Below are 21,016 nucleotides of genomic sequence, written 5' to 3'. Positions count from 1 at the left end.
GCTAGCTTGATGGCTAGCTCCCCCAAAGGGTTATGCCCTTTATATGGGAAGAGAAGGAAGAGGATTTTGGATAGAAGGAATATGGTGCTGGTCTATGAGTACAATCTTTATTTATTAGCTTCAATAACAAACAAACAAAGAAATAAATAAACAACAGGTATATTACGAAGATAAATATAGAAATAGATGTGAATGTATGATACAACAGCAGACATTATAGCATTATGCTATAATCATAAGGATGGGGAGTAGGTAGTATTGCAAGCGATGGCATTGCCTTTATTTGGTTATGGGATCATATGAAGGACATTATAGCTTTAATGCTATAATCATAAATGAGGGGAATATATGAGATGAAAATGAAGTGCATCGGACATCACAACACGTGGGATATGTTAGTGGACGAATGAGCTTATCTTCCGGTCCTGGGGTGGCTCAGGACCATGATGGAGACAATGGGAACCCTGTTAGAACAAAAGGACTACTGTGCAACATAGGATGGAAAGATAAGAGGTGAAGAATAGTCGGCTTTATAAGCAGCAACGGCATGAAGATCGGGATGATCAGGGGGTAAAGTGTAATGATATAATGAAAAGAGAAGGGAAAGTGAAGTATAATGAAGGGGGTGAGAAGGGGTATAAGCTATATCAAATTTCATAGTATCTAAGAGGAGGGCATGTCGTTCCTCGAACCGTTTAGTAATATACTTCAGTCGGAGGGTTTCGAGGTGGTATAAAATATGGGGAAAAGTCAGGCGCTCATAAAGGTCATGTGTAGGGCTGGGTAATTTAATGCGGAATGCAATGCGTAAGGCATGGCGTTCAAGAATTTTTAGTTTCTCGTAATAAAAGGGAGAGGCGTTAATCCAAGCCACGAACCCATACGTTAGTATTGGCCGGAGAAAAACCTTGTATGTGTTTAGGACGATAGATGATTTGAGGCCCCAAGTCGTTCCAGTTAAGCGTCGTAATAGATTCAATCTATTATAAGCTTTAGCGACAACAGTCTTTAAATGAGGACGCCAGGTAAGGTGTTTGTCGATGGTGAGACCAAGATATTTAACGTAATTAGCGGGTTTCAGGCGAGTGTCGTCGATGGTTAAATTGAGATAAGATGGATTTTTCTGAATTTTACTACGTTTTCTGGGAGGAAGAAGAAATAATGTTTGTGTTTTATCTGGATTTATCTTGAGCCTCCACTGGTTGCACCAGCTGACGAAGGAGTTGATAGCAGACTGCATAGCGGTATTAATTTGCTGTACTGTGTTCCCTAAGGCTAGAAAGGCTGTATCGTCTGCGTATTGAAAAAGTTGGATGTTGTCTGGAAGTGGCGGTAAATCTGCAACATATAGAAGGTATAATAAAGGAGAAAGTGCTGAACCCTGAGGCACGCCGGAATGTAGAAAGATGGGATGTGAAAGAGCACTGTTGATTGAGATATAAGCCAATCTGCAAGAGAGAAAATTATAAATAAAACGGACGTAGGCGAGAGGAAGTTTGAAATTCAACAATTTAGCAATGAGACCTTGGTGCCAAACTTTATCAAATGCTTTCTCAAGATCAAATAATACTAAGCAGGATGGTTTGATGGTATTGTAATGATCAGTTATGATAGTGAGCATTCGTAAAAGTTGGTCGTTGATACAGTAATTTGGACGAAAGCCTGCTTGATGATTCGGGAGAAGGTTTTTAACAGAGAGGTGTTGGTGGAGCCTGTAAACGAGAATACGTTCAAGAATTTTGCTGTAGATGGATGTTAATTGAATTGGTCTGTAAGAAGCAACGCTATTGGCAGGTTTGTCCGGCTTTTGAAACATTAAAACTTTCGAGGTTTTCCAGTGAGACGGTATGTAACCTGTTCTGAGTATAAATGTAAAAATGAGAGCTAAGAGGTGTAGGAGAATATACGGTCCTTCTTTGATATGGCGATATGTGATCTCATCTAGTCCAGGGGCAGTATTGCGTTTTCGTGCTATGGTGTCTTGAATTTCGACTGTGGTGATAGGAGCTGTAAGTGGATGGTTAGCGGGAAGAGAGTGGGATGGGTTTGGTTGAAGGTGAGGGGACTGAAAATTAACTTTTTCGACTGGATGAGTTTTTGACTGATTAGTAGGTGGTAGAGGAGTGAAAATGGTTTGTAGATAATCGGCAAAAGCGTCCGCTTTATCTTTATCGGTATGAAGAGCTTTGTCATGGTTGATTAATGGATATGGCGTATGTGTCTTTTTACCTGTTAGGATATTGAATCTTTTCCAAAATTTCGTGGGGTGAGCAGTATCTGAAAGTTTATTGCAAGTGTCTATCCAACGCCGTTGTTTATATGCCCGTATGTAATTTCGGACTGTCCGTTGAAATTGTCTATGAAGCCTTAAGGATTCGACATTGCCGGTGCGTTGATAATCTCTATAGAGTTCTCTGGAACGACGAATAAGTGGAAGGTAATGGGGTGGGAGTTGAGGATGATGAGGAGAAATAGTTGACTTGGGAATATGGGAGTTTGCGGATGCCTGAATAGATGATGTAATAACGTCAAGCGCATGATATAAACCTTCTTCTGTAGTAGGGGCTTCTAAGTGTTCAAGACTGCGTGCAAGAGAAATGCGGTATGCTTCCCAGTCTGCTTTATCAAAACGTGGGACTTCACGTGATGGAATAGAATTGGATGGGTTGGAGACTCGGCGTGTGATAGAAAGTTTAATTGGAAGGTGATCACTGCCCATCGGATCGAGTACGTGCACAGTGCATCGGTCTATGAGATTATGCGAAACTATGACTACATCTGGTGTAGTGTTGGAAACATGTCGAGTTGGTTTGGGTAGTTGCAGAATAGTGCCGGTAGTGTGAGTGGTGATGAAATCCTGGAAGTGGCGTTTCTGACGATCGGTACGGCTGTGAAAATTGATATCAGCCATGATTACAAACATTCTGAAGTTATTGGAAATATATTGAAAAAACCCATAAGGAAGCTCATGACCAGGGCGAATGTAGATTGTGGCAATGGTTACATAAAGGTTTGAAAAATAGAGCGTAACAACCAAGTTTTCAGACAGATTTTGTATTGGAGGATGAAAGATGCGATATGGTAAGCTTCGAGGGAAACCAATAGCTACCCCACCATTTGCTCTGCGGGCTGGTATGGCGTTGTCATGGCGAAGAACATGATAATTTGAAACTTTGCTAGAGCGTGCAGCTGTAAGGTGAGTTTCGTTTAGTAAGAATGCATGAATGTTTTCCTCCAAAAGAAGTTGTTCAAACAAAGTCCTGTGTTCCTGTAAGGAGCTGATATTCAGAAACAATAAACTAATATGAGAGTCCATGTCTGAAAACTCAATGTGTATCAGTTGCAAGGTCAGTGTTGAGAATAGAAGAGTGAAAATATACATTTTGACCAGAGTAAGTAGCTTGGAAGTTAACATTGAGGATTCTTTTGGCTGCCAGTTGAATTTGTTGGAAGACGTGTTGCCGTTGAAAGGGAAGAATATTTTGAAGTGCTGTGGTGAGAAAAGAAAGAAACTGGTTGATTTGAATTGGTTGAAAAACAGAAGTTGGCGTATCCATAGGATTGTCGGTAGGTGCCGTAACCTTTAAGGGCACGACTAGTTCTGGCTTGCTTGGTTCAGGACGGGGCCGTGCTTTGCACCTGTAGCTAAAAGTGGGATGAGCCTCTCCACAAGTACTACATGCTGGCGGATTTTGGAGGTTTGGACAGGTTTTCGTGTTATGAAGTTGCGAGCAGTATCCGCATTTCGCAGGATTACGACATTCCGCTGTGCTATGCGAGTTATAAATTTGACATTTCTCGCAACGCAATGGAAGGGGAGCTGGAGTGTGTGATGGCTCCACTCTGTGGCGTTTTTTATAAATGAAAGCTCCATTGCAAAGTAAATCGTCAATGGTCTCTTGAGAGCTAGTCAAAACGCGGACCATGTAAGTTGCGCCATGTACGCTTTTGATGCGTAAACACTTGAGAATGGAGTGCCCTTCAGCTTTTAGTTCCTCGCTGACTTCATCGTCGCTTATACTTGGTTCCACTCCACGTATGACTACTGATAAAGCAGGTTGTCGGCGTGGAGGAGGTTGCTGTTTTATATGTTTATCTGTTAGTTTCTGCAGGTTAGCGTTTTTCCCAAAAATTTCAAATGAGTATTTATTTCGAATAGTCGTTGCAAAGTTAGGATCTGGTGATTTAATTATGATCCCGTTGCGAGTTTTAGTGATCTGAGTGACTTGTGCTCGAGTGAAATACTTTGTTAGTTGAAGAAAAATTTGTTTCTCGTTTTGGAACTTCGGATCATAATTAGTAAGTAGATAAGAATAGAACGTCGGCTTTGAGATATCTTCTAGAGAAGGAAATTGCTGCCTATCGTCAGGAGATGGTACCTCCATCTCGGTAGTGTGAGGTTGCACAGGTTGCGAAGAATGGTGCTTTTTTGGCGGTGGCGATTTTTGCTGACTGCGGGTAGTTCGCACTGGGCCTGGAGATCGCGACCGAGATCGGACACCTGCCCGCGAACCCTTGCTGTTTTTGCGTTTATCAGTCTTGCTGATAGCACCAGTTGAAGCAGAAGATGAGGGTGTTGTTTGCCCGGTGTCGATATCCATGGTCGTCTAGATTGATGTGATGAATCAACAAAGTGCGTAACTCAGATGAATGTAGACTTAATGAGAAGAAGAAATGATGAAATGATGCAATAGCCAAAAATAACTGGCCTCTCTCGGGTGAAACCCTCTATCTCGCCGCACCACTACGCCCGTAGCAATGATTGCCTGGTTGCGTCCACAACTCAGGATCGATCAAAGCCTAGACTCGATACCTAGGTACCTCGGCCGGAGAGTTGAGAGCCAAGTGGAAGTATGTGAAATCCCTTATTCTTTATTAAGTCTTTTATTCTTTGTGCCATTCTATGTACGAGTTTAGCACATTTTGCCATCAATTCAGCATCGTGCTACCACAAATTGTTGATCTCCTTGATCAATTGAAATGTTGTTTTAATGTGCTTCTTCTCTAGCTTTTCTTTCATGAAGCTCCAAAAGTTCTTAATCGGGTTCATATCACGACTAGTGTCTGGCCACGGAAGAACACTAATTTCGTTGTCCTCGAAGAATTTTGTCACAGCTTTGGCCTGGTGGTATGGGGCTTCATCACGCATAAAGATGAATTGTATGTCACTAAACCAGAGTGCAGTCTGGGAAAGCAGTTCTTCTTGAAGAACTTGTAGGTATTAGTCGTGCTTCATTGTCCTCTCTACAATATACAGTCTTTCAGGCCCGAAGACAGAGATCACACCCCAGACCATGACTGAAGTAGGATGCTTCACGGTTTATTAAAGACATTCCGACTTGAATTCCTTCCAGGTCATCGTTACACATATTGTGAACATTCATCAGGCACAAATATACATGATTCATCACTGAAATACACTATTCTCCAATCGTCAGCAGTCCAATATTCTAGGCCTCGTGCCGATTAGGCGCTTCTTTGCCACGATTGGAGTAGACTTTCCAGCAGAAGTATTTTTTTAACTTCCATTTTACGCGGAGAAAGGTCTTTTGCTTTTCCCATTACGCTGCAATTACAGTACTACACAGAATAAAAGATTGATACACGAAACACGTCACGATCATTTTAAACTGACCCATTCGAACTGTTGAACGCTTTAGATGTCATTAACTTCTTACGACAGCAACCACAACTCTTCTGACTATAATTTGTTGATAGGAACCACAATAGCTACCTACAACTGAAACACCTCTTTCAGAATTTCCCTCTCTTACCAATATCATCTGATGTTCAACGGTGATATCACCACTTCAACTGTTCAGTAAACAAATGAAGGATCCTATATTGGCTAGAACTCTGAAATTAGGACTCCTACATCAATTTTGCCTTTTTCGAGCGTGAATCTAATAATTTGAACATGTCTGTAATTTACAAATATCAGAATGTCATTATTGTCTTAACATCCTTCAAATGTTTTCTTTGCATCAATGCAAATCTACAGGTCTAGACGGAAATCCCTTATCCCATCACGGATCATGTCACGTGGTATTCCTTCAATCTCTTCTTGAATCACTGCCTTTATATTGGCAAGACTACGCAGCATGGGAATATATTTTGTTTTTTTAGATTACCCCAAAAAATGTATAAGGCGCTGAGATCTGGGGACCTAGCCGGCATTGTTTTATTTCCAAAGCTGGAGATTATTGTTTGCGGAAAAATTCCTCTCAAGATGGTCATGGACGATCGAGCGGCATGTGAAAAAGCCCATCTTATTGGAACCATGCTGTGTTGGGGTGCGCTTCTCTGGGCAGATCTGTTCCACAAAGTTGACAATCATGTTCCCATAGCGCTTGACATCGAGCGTGACGGCTTCCACTTCCCTCTTCTCAAAAATATGAGCCCACAATGCACTAATACCACTGACGCCACACCAAACGACAACCTTAGGGCTGTAGGAGTCTCGTGGTCAATTTGAGGATTTGTGTCCGACTAGAAACGAAAATTCTGTTTATTAACACTTCCATTTAGGTGGAAATTCGCCTAGCCAGACACCTTCAGATTGCCCAACAAGTCTTCACCACGATTCAGTTTGTCTAAAACAGTTCACAAAAGTCTTTTCTAAGATTTTTTTCTCAAACCTGTCGTAGCTGTTGCGCAGTTTGTATCTTGTATTAATGATAGCTTAAGTTTTCGTCCAAAATGCAATGCAATGATGTTTGCGACATGCGCAATGTTGTTGTATGGCAATGACCTTGATCTTTGAGGAGTTTGCTGCAAAGCCTGGAGAACACGATCGTTGTTTTCTGGTGTACAGACTATGCTTGAAGGTCCTTCATGCTTCTTGTCGACGACAGTACCAGATTCTCTCCATTGTTGCACTCACCTGGTGGCTCTCCATTGCTGCACCCACCTCTCCATTGTAGCTTTTATGTTTGGCCGATCCGCGTCGCAGCTCACGCTGAATAGCAACAATACAAAGGCTTCCACCTCTTGAACACGCACGTACGCTGGCCAACATCTCATGGTAAACTAAATGGCAGTCTGTTATATAGACGGCATGGCAACTAGTACCACCATGTGCTTCAGTTTGGCGGTGTTGCCACTTTCAAATGTTTCATTTACCATGATTCACTCTGTATTATGTTTTGGGTGTGTGAATAGTTTAGTTACCAATTTCGCCTTTATTCATCGGTTAACTAGTTATCGTTCTCTGATATATTTGTTTTTAAGCTTTTATAAGTGTTATTATAATTCCTATTAGAGCATTTTTTCACTATATAACGATATTATTCTTTCTGTTATACTGTTAGCATTCTTATAACGTGTGTTTTATTTTTTATAAATGTTTGTACTATTGCTTTGCTTAATCAAGCTTAGAGACAATTGATATGTATTCCTCAAACTCTTGGGAGGTAATTGTCCCTTATTGCTCCCCTAAATGACGCCCTTGGCTACAACTGTTATACTTTCCAATGCTATTTTCGTCTGAAGTGACGCCCCTGGTTATAGCATACATCCAGCATTACCAAACGGGATTTTCCGTATATGTCACATACACTTTTTAGAAGTCTTATTTTTGAACATTATTTTATTTCGGAAGTCTTTATCTGAGCAGTATGTCTCCCCGTTCATTATTATAATTAGTTAATTAATCAGATGAAATGAAACTGAATCCATTAAAGAAAATGAACTTGTTATTTGAATTAGAATTAGGATTAGTTAAACTCGATATAAGCCAAAACGAATAAGCATTATCTTCTCTGTCTTGAGAGAAAATAAAGACATATATTATTCAGTTATTCAATTAAAATTTGTAAACAGTATATGATTATGTAAGGTATTCCGTAATGTTTGTGTTCACTAATTTGTAACTTCGTGTTTTTCTTTTTAGGAAAATAAACAGAACGGAAGATGCTGTTCGGATGTTAAATAGGTGCATTCTTCTGGATACATCTTACGCGCCTGCTTACTTGTTGCTTGTGAAGCTATATACTACCCTTGGGAGAGAGAATGCCGTTGGAAATCTATTAAGAAGGCTAACAGTATTGGAACCGCAAAATGCAGACAACTTAGCAGAATACGCACGTTGGCTACACAAATCAGGTAATTTCGCCTCGTTTCTTTTGTACTTCACAAAAAGTATCTTTAAATAATTTTGTTTCAAAAACATGGTTCTACGTGTATCAATCTGTGAGAGTTTAATAATTGACAATTACATTGGTAAATTATTATTTAGTTTTAAATTATAAATAGACTTGTGGAAACACATTTAAGTTAAAAACATTCACTACGAATTCATGGATCTGGCCGAAAGTTCGTAGACGAAGGGAGTTGGTAAGTTATAGTGTTTCAAGATGCTTGCTGTAGGATACACCAAACATGTTGTGAGAGTACTTAAAATCATACAATACTTACATTAATTGTGTGTGTAACCACTTCGAACAGTTAACTGTAAAGTGATGAGACTAAAATTGAATATATAGTTTCCATTCATTGTTAAGAATTATATGAAAATGGAAAGTTTATGTACGGAATACTTGAAATGCGAATTCATTTTATGCAAAGAAACGCTTTCCACTCACCTTTCGCAACCTCTGGCTGATATCAGATCCAAAAATCGTCAACGACACTGCCGGTCAAAATATCGACAAGTAAATATAAAATTTTCACGATTTCAGCAGTATTTTTGTTTAGATATTGCAATACTACAGATAGCTGCTTTTCACAAGTGATATCTTCTACACAATCAAGAATAATCGTATAATATTTGTTTTCGAACAATTTTCCATATATTTCCCTTTTTGCCATCAATTTTATATATTTATTCTGTTTTTTCTGAGATATTGATCATTATTGGCATAAACGTCCATCAAATCTACGAATTCATTTGAATAAATCCAAAAATTTACAACCAAAATAGCCTATACATTCAAAGTTTAGGACTCCAGAATGACAAATTGTGAGAACCTACAAACTGTACAATAGTTAATAGTTTCAAAAATATATTTCCAACGCTTCAGCTGTTGTTCAGCTTGAATTTGAATCTCCAATCGGCAGTCGATAATTTTCTATGTTTCAGTCGTTTTACAAGATCGAATTATTTAATATGTATTCTCTGCCACTTTTGCTGTTTTCATGGAACTTCAGATATTCATCTATATGTTTCGAGTCACATATTCACTCATTTGAACAGAAACTTTCGTCATCAACGCTAAGTAAACGACACGCGAAACGTTTGTCTTCCACATAATTATATCCTATGATTTTCAGGTAAATCTCAATTTCTTAACCGATTCCATCTTAAACTTGATTGTTGGTATGTAAATTCCTCCTCGTAGATCCATGAAGATGCTAGGCCTTGTCTTTTCTCGTTCCTTTTCGGTTTGTGCTGCCTGATTCATATTTTGTACTAGTGACGGATCACGCAAAGACATTCTGTAAAATTATAGATACGTAACATTCTCTTAAAATTTTCAATGACTTTCTCTTTCTCTTATGTTGTATTGTTGAGAGCAAGACATAAAAATTCAAATCCTTTATTTTCGTTGGTCATTAAAGTAGCAACTCCACTTGAAATAAAATTAATATTAAATATGTTAACACCATTATAAAAACATAATGCTTCGGCAATGTGTTTCTTTGCTGAAGTTTAGTGTTTCTTTTCAAGACCGAGTCTATATGAGGCGTGGACTTGTAGTTTAAGTTGGAATTCGAGCCAGTATAATGTGTTCAAGTTATTAATTCGGTCCCAATAGAAATCGAACCCTGGAGCTCTTACACCAAAGGTGCATGTAGTTAACAATTGTGCCAGAAGGTAGATCTGCGAAAACATTCATTAACGATTAAATTAAAGTAATTATTCTTAGTAACTATTCCAGGTCACTGAATAGTAATAGCCCATAATAAAATAATTTGTGGCAAGCTTTGATGTTGGTGAAGAAGATTTCTAAAGCCTTGCCAGCAGCAGAAAAAGTGTCTGCCTGTATCTTACGGTCATTAAATATTCGTATTTTTTCTGAGCACCTCATCATGTTTACTTTGTTTTTTTTAATAGAACTGTTTTACCTTTCTGATATATTGAAGACACAAAACCACAACATGTAAAGGAACAAACACATATTAAAAATATTTCATGCTCCTATTTCATGCTGCATTGCTTAACAAGTCTTGTCCAGTAGTGTATCTAACTTCCATGCTTATAATCTTGGTTTCCCTTTCGTTATTACACGACACATCGAACCTAACTGCTCTCGTAGTTAGTTACTATACTAGGCAGTGATCAAGTATTGCAGACGTACTTGTAAGATCAGTACAGATACTCTACTTAGGAGTCTGACAAAAGATCCTCATCTTCTGGAGGGTTTTTCCAAAAATTTTTGAAGGTCATTTTTGTATTCACACTCTGACCAACTCTTTTGTCTTCTGTAACACCTATCCGAACGGAGTGCTCTTCGCCTATATATATACTACCTTCTGAGTATCTCTTGTTTCATTGCCTTGATCCATTTGGATCATGCATCGGTTACCGGAGATAGTTATGCATCCCACTTATAACCCTTCGGAAGATACAGGAAGGGATCCTCGCAAAAATCGGCGCGGTCGACAGTTGTCTGAAAGTAGTGCTGAATTTGTAGATAAACGCTCTCGATCCCATTCACCTACTTATATATATATATAGAAACCACCTGAACGCACGGGAGAAATGCAGTTTACCACATATCCGCCAGAGCCTACACCGTCTACCTCGGTAACACCTTCTATCTATATTGCATCACCGACCCGCCCGAAGATTTATTCATTTCTATTAACCAATTATGACGCCAAATACAGCAATAGTCGGCACATTTTCAATCAAATCATGAAGTACCTTCCGCGGGCTAGTGTGAAGCAAATATTTTCACTTAGAATGGTATCATAAATCAGATGACGAAAATTTCGGCATAACACTGAGTAATAAAGCCAGTTATAAAATATTGGGTAAAAATACCAAGCTTTCGAATCTGACTGACCAAGTAAAGCAAAATCCACCACCACCTCGCACACCGATGATGTCTGTTGTTATTCGATGCGTTTTCCCACAAATAACGAATAATGAAGTTCTCGAGGAACTTAAAAAGCAGAAGGCATTGATGTATTGAAATGTATTCGCATTAAAAATAAGAATTGTGCTACATACATGATTCGTGTTTTAACCACGTCTCAAACTTCTTTTGATACATTATTGCAAGAGGGAGCTTACATCTTCAAGAAACGACACCGTGTAGACCCAACCCGTACTACCTCACCTCTCCCAGTTAGATGTGAGAAGTGTCAAATCCATAATGCGCACGTCACGTCAAAATATCCAAATGTTCCCAAATGTGGATATTTTGCAAGACAACATAAAATCATGGAGTGCAATAATACGGGAAAGCAACCACTTTGTTCCACACGTTCAGTTCCAAATACAAATCTAAGCCGGCACCTGATCCAAATCAACCAGAAATGAGTTTCGCTCCGTATAACGGATGCTTCAGTCCCATTCACACAATCTATTGCTTCATCTATCACTGTGAAAACTTCCTGCGACGTATCACGCTTATTTTGGAAAATATTTTTTCTATTCCAACTTCAGCTCATTCCTGACCATGTTATTACGGTGGCCTCTGTTATCTTCCAAGTTAATCTATATGCCACGTATTCAGGTCCTTTTGTTCACTTTCATATTGCACCACGCGATTGTGCAGTTTAAAACCCACTCCTTCTCTTTCAGTATGGGTCTGACTATTCTTGTTATGAATATTCGATCTTTGACTCAACATCGAATACTATTTGAACAGGTCGATATATTTGCATTGAATGAGACAGCTCTTAAACCTCCACAATCCATACGCTTTCCCAGGTATCACTGTGTACGGCATGATTACCCAGACACCAATGGCAGAGCACAAGGGGTCGTAGCAATTGGAATACGCAATGAACTTTCTTATATACACCACTCCGTACCAACGCGTGCTCCATTACCCGAGCACTTAGTGACGACAATATATCTACCAAACTTGGCTCTAACTGTGGCTACGATCTATGTCCGTCCAGGACATATACTTCCACTAGATTTCTTTCGATACTTGTTTCGTCAGTATCGTCATCTTTTAATCTTAGCAGACCTGAATATTCACAGTCGCTCCGAAAGAGATAAAACTCAATTTTCTGATTATATATCGATAGGTTTGCGTGCACATACATACAATCTACCCAGACACAGCAAGTCCAGTAGCAAAACTACTCCCAATGTTCATATTAGCACAGCTTCATTAGTTGCTAAAGTTACTGTAACTGTTCTTGATTGTATCGGTAGTGACCACCTACCCATAAAGGTCCAAATCAATCATGCACATCAACCATCGTCTTCATCATTCACAATAAATATTCTCTTGTATGATAAGGTTAACTGGGAACAGTATAGGTATGATATCACTATCGCGTTGGATCAGTTGGAACCACCAACAACTGAAATTGATCTCAACAACGCCGTTCATAACATTACCACTGCACTTGTTGACAGTGCTAACAAGAATATTCCTACCTACCATGTTAAAACGGATCAACCAATATTACCACCCCAGTACCTCACACTTATAAGAAAATCCAGACAGTATTTTCGTGAATACGAGAGGACAGGAAACCTAGAATATTTAGCTCAGGTGCGTCGTTGGCAACACACAGTTCACAACTACATTGTTAACCACAAAAGATTTAGTTGGAGTAAAGCGTGCAACGAGCTGAAGACGGAAACGCACCCTACAAAATACTGGAAGCAATTCAACCTATTGACTGGACAGAAAGTTTGTACTACTTACCCTCTTGTACAGGACGATCACCTTTTGCAGACAGATTAAGCAAAAGCTAATGCTTTCGCATCTCATCTGCAAACAGTCTTTACACCGTCTCTATCCATACACTGTTTAATTCCCCGACTATCTGAGCCGGCAATTAACCGATTGCTCCAACCTTCGACATCGCACGAATTAGTTAACTCCAATCCTTTGACTCAGGAGATGACTTCTGATGAAATACGTGGAACTCATACGTAAACGTAATACTGCTCCTGGATTTGATTCTATACCTTACAGAATTCTTAAAGAATGCTCAGTACAATTTTGTGTCTTCTTAGCAAGAATCTGTACGTATATTCTACGAACTGGCTATTATCGGCAAGACTGGAAGATGTCTAAAGTTTGTATGTTCTTAAAACCTAAGAAACCGCCTCACTCCTTGACATCGTATCGACCCATACAATTAACTTCTACGTTAGGTAAACTATTTGAAAAAATCCTGGTACACCGTTTCCATCCATATCTTAATGAGCATAACCTTCTAACTTCTCACCAAGCAGGATTCCGGCCACTATATAGTGTTAATGACCGATTACTTCGCCTTACCACTATTATTACAAACCATTATAACAAAGCCCTACCTTCTTGTCTCATCCTTATGGATCTGGAGAAAGCGTTTGATCGCATTTGGCATTATGGCTTATTTTATAAACTTTTGAAACTAAGAATTTCTCTAACTTATTTCCGAGTTATATATTCCTTTATACTCAACCATATTTCCTATGTGAACTTCAACGGCTCTCTATCGCATCCTATATTCCCATTCACTGGTGTACCACAAGGTTCAACCTTATCACCTCTTCTTTACATCCTCTATGACCCGGATTTGCCATCTGCAGCGCCTAATACATATTTGTTCCAACATGCGGATGATACCGCTTTTCTCACGCTTGGTAAAACAATCTAGCAAATTAATGTCCACTTACAGGCTACAATTACAGCATTTCTTCAATGGTGTGATAAATGGAGACTCACTGTTAACGAAGATAAAACACATACGCTAGTACTTTTACCGCCCAACCGCCACAGTAAGGTTCATCGTAATCCAAATTTGCTACGGATACGTGTTGGTGATCATTTTCTATAGCCGACTAAAACTGTTACCTATTTAGGTATTGTTTTCGATGATAAATTGCAGTAGACAGCCCAACTCCAGAAACTTGCTGTGAAACAAAAAAAAAAAAAAAAAAGCTTCTGCGTCGTCTTGTAGGTGAAAACTGGGGTTTAAACTCTAAATTATTACTGAATACTTATAAAGCTTTTATAGACTTATACACCATATTCATAGACTTGTAACAATACTGGCAGTACCGATACTGCTATAGACCTCTAAGCATCCTCCTTTCCATTTATGCTCGAAAACTTCCAGATGATGATCATCATGAAAGATTTTTCTGATAACAGCTCATCCATGGCGATATTTTTCATCTTGTACCATTATAGCACTGTCTCCCACAACACTAATAAGGGCTTCCCAACGTTTTTCATCAGTCTTGAGCTGCCTCAAGACAGAAAACTAACTAGCATTCGTCTCACTAACTCATTTCATTGTGTTGTGTTGTGATGTGATGTGCACTGCGTTCATTATCATGAGCATGGAAATCTTACCTTACAATACGCTTATATTCTTTAGCACTTTTGTATACTCATATTTTGACTATTCATTTATTTTGTTGATTTCTCTGTATCTCATATTTATTTTACGCACTTATTCTGTTGTACTATTTATATATTAGTAAAGATATTGTTACTGTTCATAAATGTTATTTTGTTTCAAATAGTTTCGATTATATTATTGTACGTGTATGTGTTTGCAACGTTTTGCCATTTGTATATTGTTACGCATACAAATTTTTTCTTTCACAGCTCACTACCCAACAAAAATGAAATAAAAAATAATTTATGCTCCCACATCCCAGGCCAAGAGAGAGGGCGAAACCCTCTAGTGGCAGTTTTTCTTATTCCCACATGTGAATCACAATAAAGATTTCAAACAAATCTGTCTCCCTAAAAAAATCGTCATTACACCATCATATACTGAATCAAGGACCCTAACCTCTCTTGTGTAAGTTTGTGTGCTAGCTAGGACCAAGTGTTGCAATACGCATTTGTGTATCGAAGCAGATATGCATCACTTAGAGGGTTGACGGAAGTTTTCACTTTCGGAGGGCAAACTTCTTTTCTGAACATCATCATGATCATCATCTTTTCATTTATTTTCATATTCTTCTGGGCTTCGGCCTTAGGCTACTTCATAGTGATGGTGGACTCTGACAATCCTAACGGACAATCGGTTCTCGGTCGACATACAGGATTACCGGTTTCTCTTCCTACAAATATAGACACGTCACGTGCCCAAGCTGCGCACACTGGAATTACTAGTCGGACTCGACACTCTTCATAGGGTAGTCAACCAGTAGCGAGTACGTCTAAAGAAAGACACCCATCTACTGGCTTAACCCAATCTGCAAAGAGATTTCGCGTTGAATCTCAATCTTCTAATATCCAACCAATGGACATTGGATCGCCACCTTTAGAATCATCACCTGTAACTCTCAGCATAACTCCAGATCTGTTTACAATTATCTCCTCACCGATTTTGAACCGAAATACTCTCATCCAAAGATGATCTTTCTCCAGATCATTAAGTACATTCCACGCGCTAATGTTGAACAAATAGTCCAGACTAGAAATGGATACATTATAAAATCAAAAGATCCTAATTTCGGTACCTATTTACGTAATAAAGCATCTTACGAAATCTTTGGGAAAACGCAAAATTAACAAAAATGTCTGATTCTAGACCGAAACATCCACCATCTCCTAAGAAATCGCCAATGTTATCTGTCTATTTGTGGTGTTCTTCCAGAGTTCACGGATGACGAAGTGCGCGAGGGGCTTATTCAAGAGGGCATCAACATTGAAAAATGCATACGCATAAAAACAATAACGGACCAACATATATGGTTCGCGTTTTATCACAAACCCAACAGACTATTGATTACCTTCTGGCACATGGTGCCCCTATTTATAAGAAAATCCATAGAGTCGAGCCTTCTAAAACTCCTGTGCCAGTACCTCTTAGGTGCGAGAGATGTCAATCCTACAACTCTCATTTCACTAACAACTGTCCTAATAAACCGCGATGCGGATATTGTGGCAACCAATATGAAACTCGGCTGTGTCAAAATCAACAACAACCTCCAAAGTGTTCCACTTGCTGAGAAGCGCACCCCACGTACAGCTACCGTTGCAAGGCTAAGCCCCCTGCAGAACCTACTCGCCCGGAGTTTACTGCACCTATTTGAAGTAGCGATAAAACTGCAAATCCGCTCAGTATAGAAGATTTTTTTCGCTACCTCACCATAATGCTTCAGAACATGATGCCATTTCAACGCGATCATATACTTCGCACCATTACTGCCACTGTAAAATCTTCTTTATCATCAATATGTATGATACATGTGCAAGACAATATGCTCATTTTCAAATCGCGCCTCTTGAAACTATTGCTTAAATCTGTCATCATTGTTTGTAGTCATGAATTTCTTATCTATTAATATAATATATTTCCAACAATACAAACTCATCTTCGAGCATCTTTTACTCGAGAAACAAATTGATATTTTTGCTCTGAATGAAACTTCATCCAAACCTAATATCACAGCACGCCTAACAGGTTATCTCCTTCATCGATATAACTATAGAGGACCTGCCACCAGAGCTCAAGGTGGAGTTGCAACAGGTTGTTCACCAAAATTACCATTCAGATAATATCACCTACAGGCTTGTCTCAATCATCCAGAACATCTCTTCTCCGTTTCCCACCATCGTTATAAACGTTGCTACAATTTATATTCGGCCGAGATATACAATTCCATTCGATTTTTTCAATTATATTGTCCAAAACTTTGCAAATGTCATCAATATGACTGTTATCAATATCCATAGTCGAAGCAACCGGTAAAAACAACATTTTTTGAACTACGTAACTCAACAGTTACTTTTGCATATCCATGACTTACCTAGTCATACCTGGCCAAGTAGTCAAACAACACCAGATGTTGTAATCACATCAGTTAATCTGGTCGGTGACTGTACAATACAGGTTCTTGACATAATCCGTAGCAATCATTGCCCGGTAAAACTAACGATTTATAAGGGCTATCTTTGCCACACTACTCCAGTCTATCGTACTGTTAAACGTTATGATAGAGCTGATTGGAATACTAATAGAACCACCATTGAAAGAGACGTTCGACATCTAACAGCACCAACTACCGAGCCTTAATTGTATTATACTATATCCCGGCTTACAGATACCTTAACTAAACATTATTAAGCGTAAGCTCTAAACTACGATAAACAAAGCCACGTGAAACTAAATCTCGCTGATTTGCTATTGTCCTGCCGACGCTTGTACTCCTCCGCAAAATAGTTCATGTGATTGCATTATTACTTTTACTATGAAGCTTCATATAAAACTGCTATATTATTATAAATAACAAAAACAAAATACGGATTATCTAATAATACTGCAATCGAGTGCGGCTAATGAAACAATAGAAATAAACACTAAGCAAGCGCAGTAATATGGCGCCAACTCAACTGTGGATGGGTGTTCTGCTTTTAAAGTATGAAAGATGAATGGCATGAATCCCGGTTCCGCGAGTGTTGTGGTGAAACACCAACAAGGCAAACCTTTACTCACTAAGCAACAATTGTTTACGAGCGAAATTCAAATACTTTTTTTTTTAATCTTTCGAGTTTCTTTTCTTTCTTTTCTGCTACTGCTGTAAGTATCTGGACAACACGAGACAGTATTGTCAAAATGCACGTGTATAATTTGCTCCTTCCCATGGGGAGTGGGAGTGATACATCATTAGCCAATCGTATTTGTGACAAGCGAAAGGATACAAATATTTTGTTTATCGGAGTTTAGAGCTTACGCTGAATAATGTATACAAATGCTTTAACATCCATTCCTGAGGCCAAAATCCGTCCAAACAGACCAAAGTTACCGCCTCAATATCTGGCCATTGTCAAGCGTGCACGGCAGCACATTCGAGAGTATCATCGTACTGGGAACGAGGCACATCTTCATTGTCACAGACAATGGCAACAGGCAGTTAGAAACTACCTCATTGCATATAAACGGAGGCACTAGATTAGTGCTTGCAATAAGCTGAGAGACGAAGCACATCCTACCCGCTACTTGAAGAAATTTCATCAAGTAACGGGAAAAACACTGTTGCAACATATCCGCTCCATGTTAATAATGTTCCACTTCTTTCAGACGCAGAAAAAGCGAATGCGTTCGCCGACCAATTACAAACAGTATTCACTCTAACTGAGTCACCATGCCAGAACGAACGCATTAATAATTCCAGAATACGTTGTTTACAATCTTCTTCATCACACCATACCGACTTCAATCATACTCTTACCATACCAATCACGACTCCTGAATTACATACCACTCTTCGAAGGAAACGTAACATAGCACCAGAAACGGATAGTATATCGTATAAGATGCTGAAAGAATCTCCACCTCTATTTATTTCTTAGCTAGTATCTATTTATAATTTCATACTCAACACTGGTTATTATCCACCACATTGGAAGGTCTCAAAGATGTGCATGTTTCATAAACCAAACAAGTTAATTCATTATGTTACTTCCTACAGGTCTATTAAGTTAAATTCTGTCTTCAGTATGTTACCTGAAAAGATTCTCGTCAACAGACTACATGTTTATCTTAAAGAACGCGTTGTGTTACCAATATATCAAGAAGGTTTCAGGCCAAACTTTTCTATTAGCGACCAACTGCTACGCCTAACTACGGTTCAGACCAATCAATTCAATAAAGCTCTCTCATCATGTGTGGTCCTTATGAATTTAGGAAAAGCTTTTGATAAGGTATGGCACTATGGCTTGCTGCGCAAACTACGGTCACTCCAACTACCCACTTGTTACATCCGTCTCATTTACTCTTTTCCTAAGTAGTCGAGTAGCGTATGTTTCAATAGGAAGTGTCCTCTCTAGACCTATTTTTCCTATTTACTTTCACATTCGTCCGCATATACGCCACTGGAGTTCCTTATTTGAACGTGATAATAGGTGACATAGAATTTGAAATTAATAACTTAAGGTCGTTGACTGGAACTTTCATTGTTATTGCTTCCAATCTATATTCTTCTAGTAACGTTTTGAGCGAAGCAACAATAAATAATGCTGTGTTGTTATTTTCCTTTTAAATCGAACCCGGAAAAAAGAAGTGCTGTTTTGCTGGTATAGTAGTTTTATGGAACGTGAAACGTTTCCATCGGCTCGTAGGTGCATTGAACGAATGATTATAATCATGCTACAGGATATAATTATCTGTGACATTTCTTCCGTCTTCCTATGATCTCTGGAAAAGTAAGCTTCATTCTAATTTTGTATAGCAATATGGAATTATTCAGCAGGTCGGTTTTGAAGAAAAGAAGAGTAGAAAGCAAATCTTGACCAAAAATCAGACTAAAATTGGTATCTATGATGCGGGAGTAATGTGAGCAACCAGTGTTTTAAATTTTGTATTTAATGAAAGTTATGTGATTCAATATAATGACTTTATTAGCGATGTCTCTAATGTGTGTTTTCAATTATATTAATTTGCAATTAGAAGACAAATCTTTCCTAAACCATAATGACATTGTTGAGCTCGTGTCAGTAATCAGTTAGATTGTTTGAAATAGCCTTGACGATAAGTAATAATTTGTATTCTTTCGTGTCCAAGTTGATATTTTCTCATCGGTCGCTGCAGGTCACTTGAGTAAAAAGCACTTTATGTGTGCATTTGTAAATTTCTGTTATACTTTCGATTGTCAAGCACTACGAGACCCTGAGTAGAGGATACCTGAGTAGAGTAATTCGGGCGAAGTGAACATAGTAAGAATGAAAGTGAAAAAAAATCTTACACAGAAATGGTAGCACGAATATTTGACAAATATGTATGAAAAGGACAAACCTTCTTCATTCTAAATTACAAGCATGGTTCATGTCGTGTCTGAAGTAACGTGCGCAGAATGAAATAGATCATAAGAGGTAAATTATTCACTTCACCCACATGTGTGTGTGTGGGGGGGGGAGTAAAATATACATATGGGATGAAGTGGTGAGAAGAAGTGTCTTTGACTTAATGTAAATAATAAGATATATACTCTACTATATAATGAGTATACAGCTAACGAAGAACACCTACATTATCTAAAGGTACGTAGAAATGCGTAAGAAGCAAATAGACATACCAACTTGAAATCATGTCCAAAATACCGTCTCGGGGGCATTGAGTTGTTTGACCTTACAAAAACGAGTACAATTCTCAATAGATCTTGAACTCAAGGCTCCTCCTATACCAGACTGTGGATTGGAGGTCAGACAAGAAATAGTGATATATACTCGTATATATATATATATATATATATATATATATATATATATATATATATATATATATACAACATGGAATGATTAACAGGACTATTCACATCACCCGACCGATCTCGATTAAATTTTCAACATAGATGAGATTCGGGCCTGGGATGTCTTTTGTAATTTCACTTTGACGGCATAATGGTGTGGCGAGATTTTGTTCCGCGAGGTTTTGAGCGGTGAGCTTCTGGCCACGCGAGATTTTGGGCGGCGATGTTTTGGCCGCGACATTTTGTCCGTACCCCCTTCACCCCACCTCATAGTCTTTTTTCAAAACATGTTTTGTGTCTTTATGTTCGCACTATATTCAGCACATCTAGGTATATACATGCGTACCTAATAATAGCATCATGCTGCTGTGGAAGTATTGAGTACAACACTACTTCAGGAAAGAATTGCCCTAGTTTCTTACTGTTCCATATTACAATAGCAGCACAAATCTACTCACCTTCCCTGCTATCCGTGCTCGCTGCATTCCCAGCTGTCCGTGCCATCAGTACCGATCATGCTTTGTTGCCACATATCATTAACCTTAAATCTATTCATTTCACTCCTATGGTCACTTCCTCCCGAATTACTGTGTGGTGTTCTTTGATATTCTTTGACGGAACGCTTGCAGTAGTATGGCCCTCGCTGATTGTTCTTCAGTGGCCTGCGAGGGCTGACCA

At 38.8% G+C, this 21,016-nt stretch overlaps 1 protein-coding gene across 1 annotated transcript in view; it reads left to right on the top strand.

Moving 5' to 3' along the window:
* Positions 1-21,016, top strand: part of LOC145670275 (protein O-mannosyl-transferase TMTC1-like) — a 2,166,608-nt gene that overhangs the window by 1,877,104 nt on the left and 268,488 nt on the right. The window contains exon 12 of the mRNA XM_081738705.1: positions 7,892-8,103. Coding sequence (XP_081594831.1) covers positions 7,892-8,103 — 212 coding nt within the window. The remainder of the gene's footprint in view (positions 1-7,891; positions 8,104-21,016) is intronic.

The sequence above is a fragment of the Thermobia domestica genome, chromosome 14 (assembly GCF_964235325.1).
Source record: "Thermobia domestica chromosome 14, izTheDome1.hap1.1, whole genome shotgun sequence".
Lineage (NCBI taxonomy): Eukaryota > Metazoa > Arthropoda > Insecta > Zygentoma > Lepismatidae > Thermobia > Thermobia domestica.
Note: the sequence above shows the minus strand (reverse complement) of the source record. Positions and strands in the feature narration are given on the sequence as shown.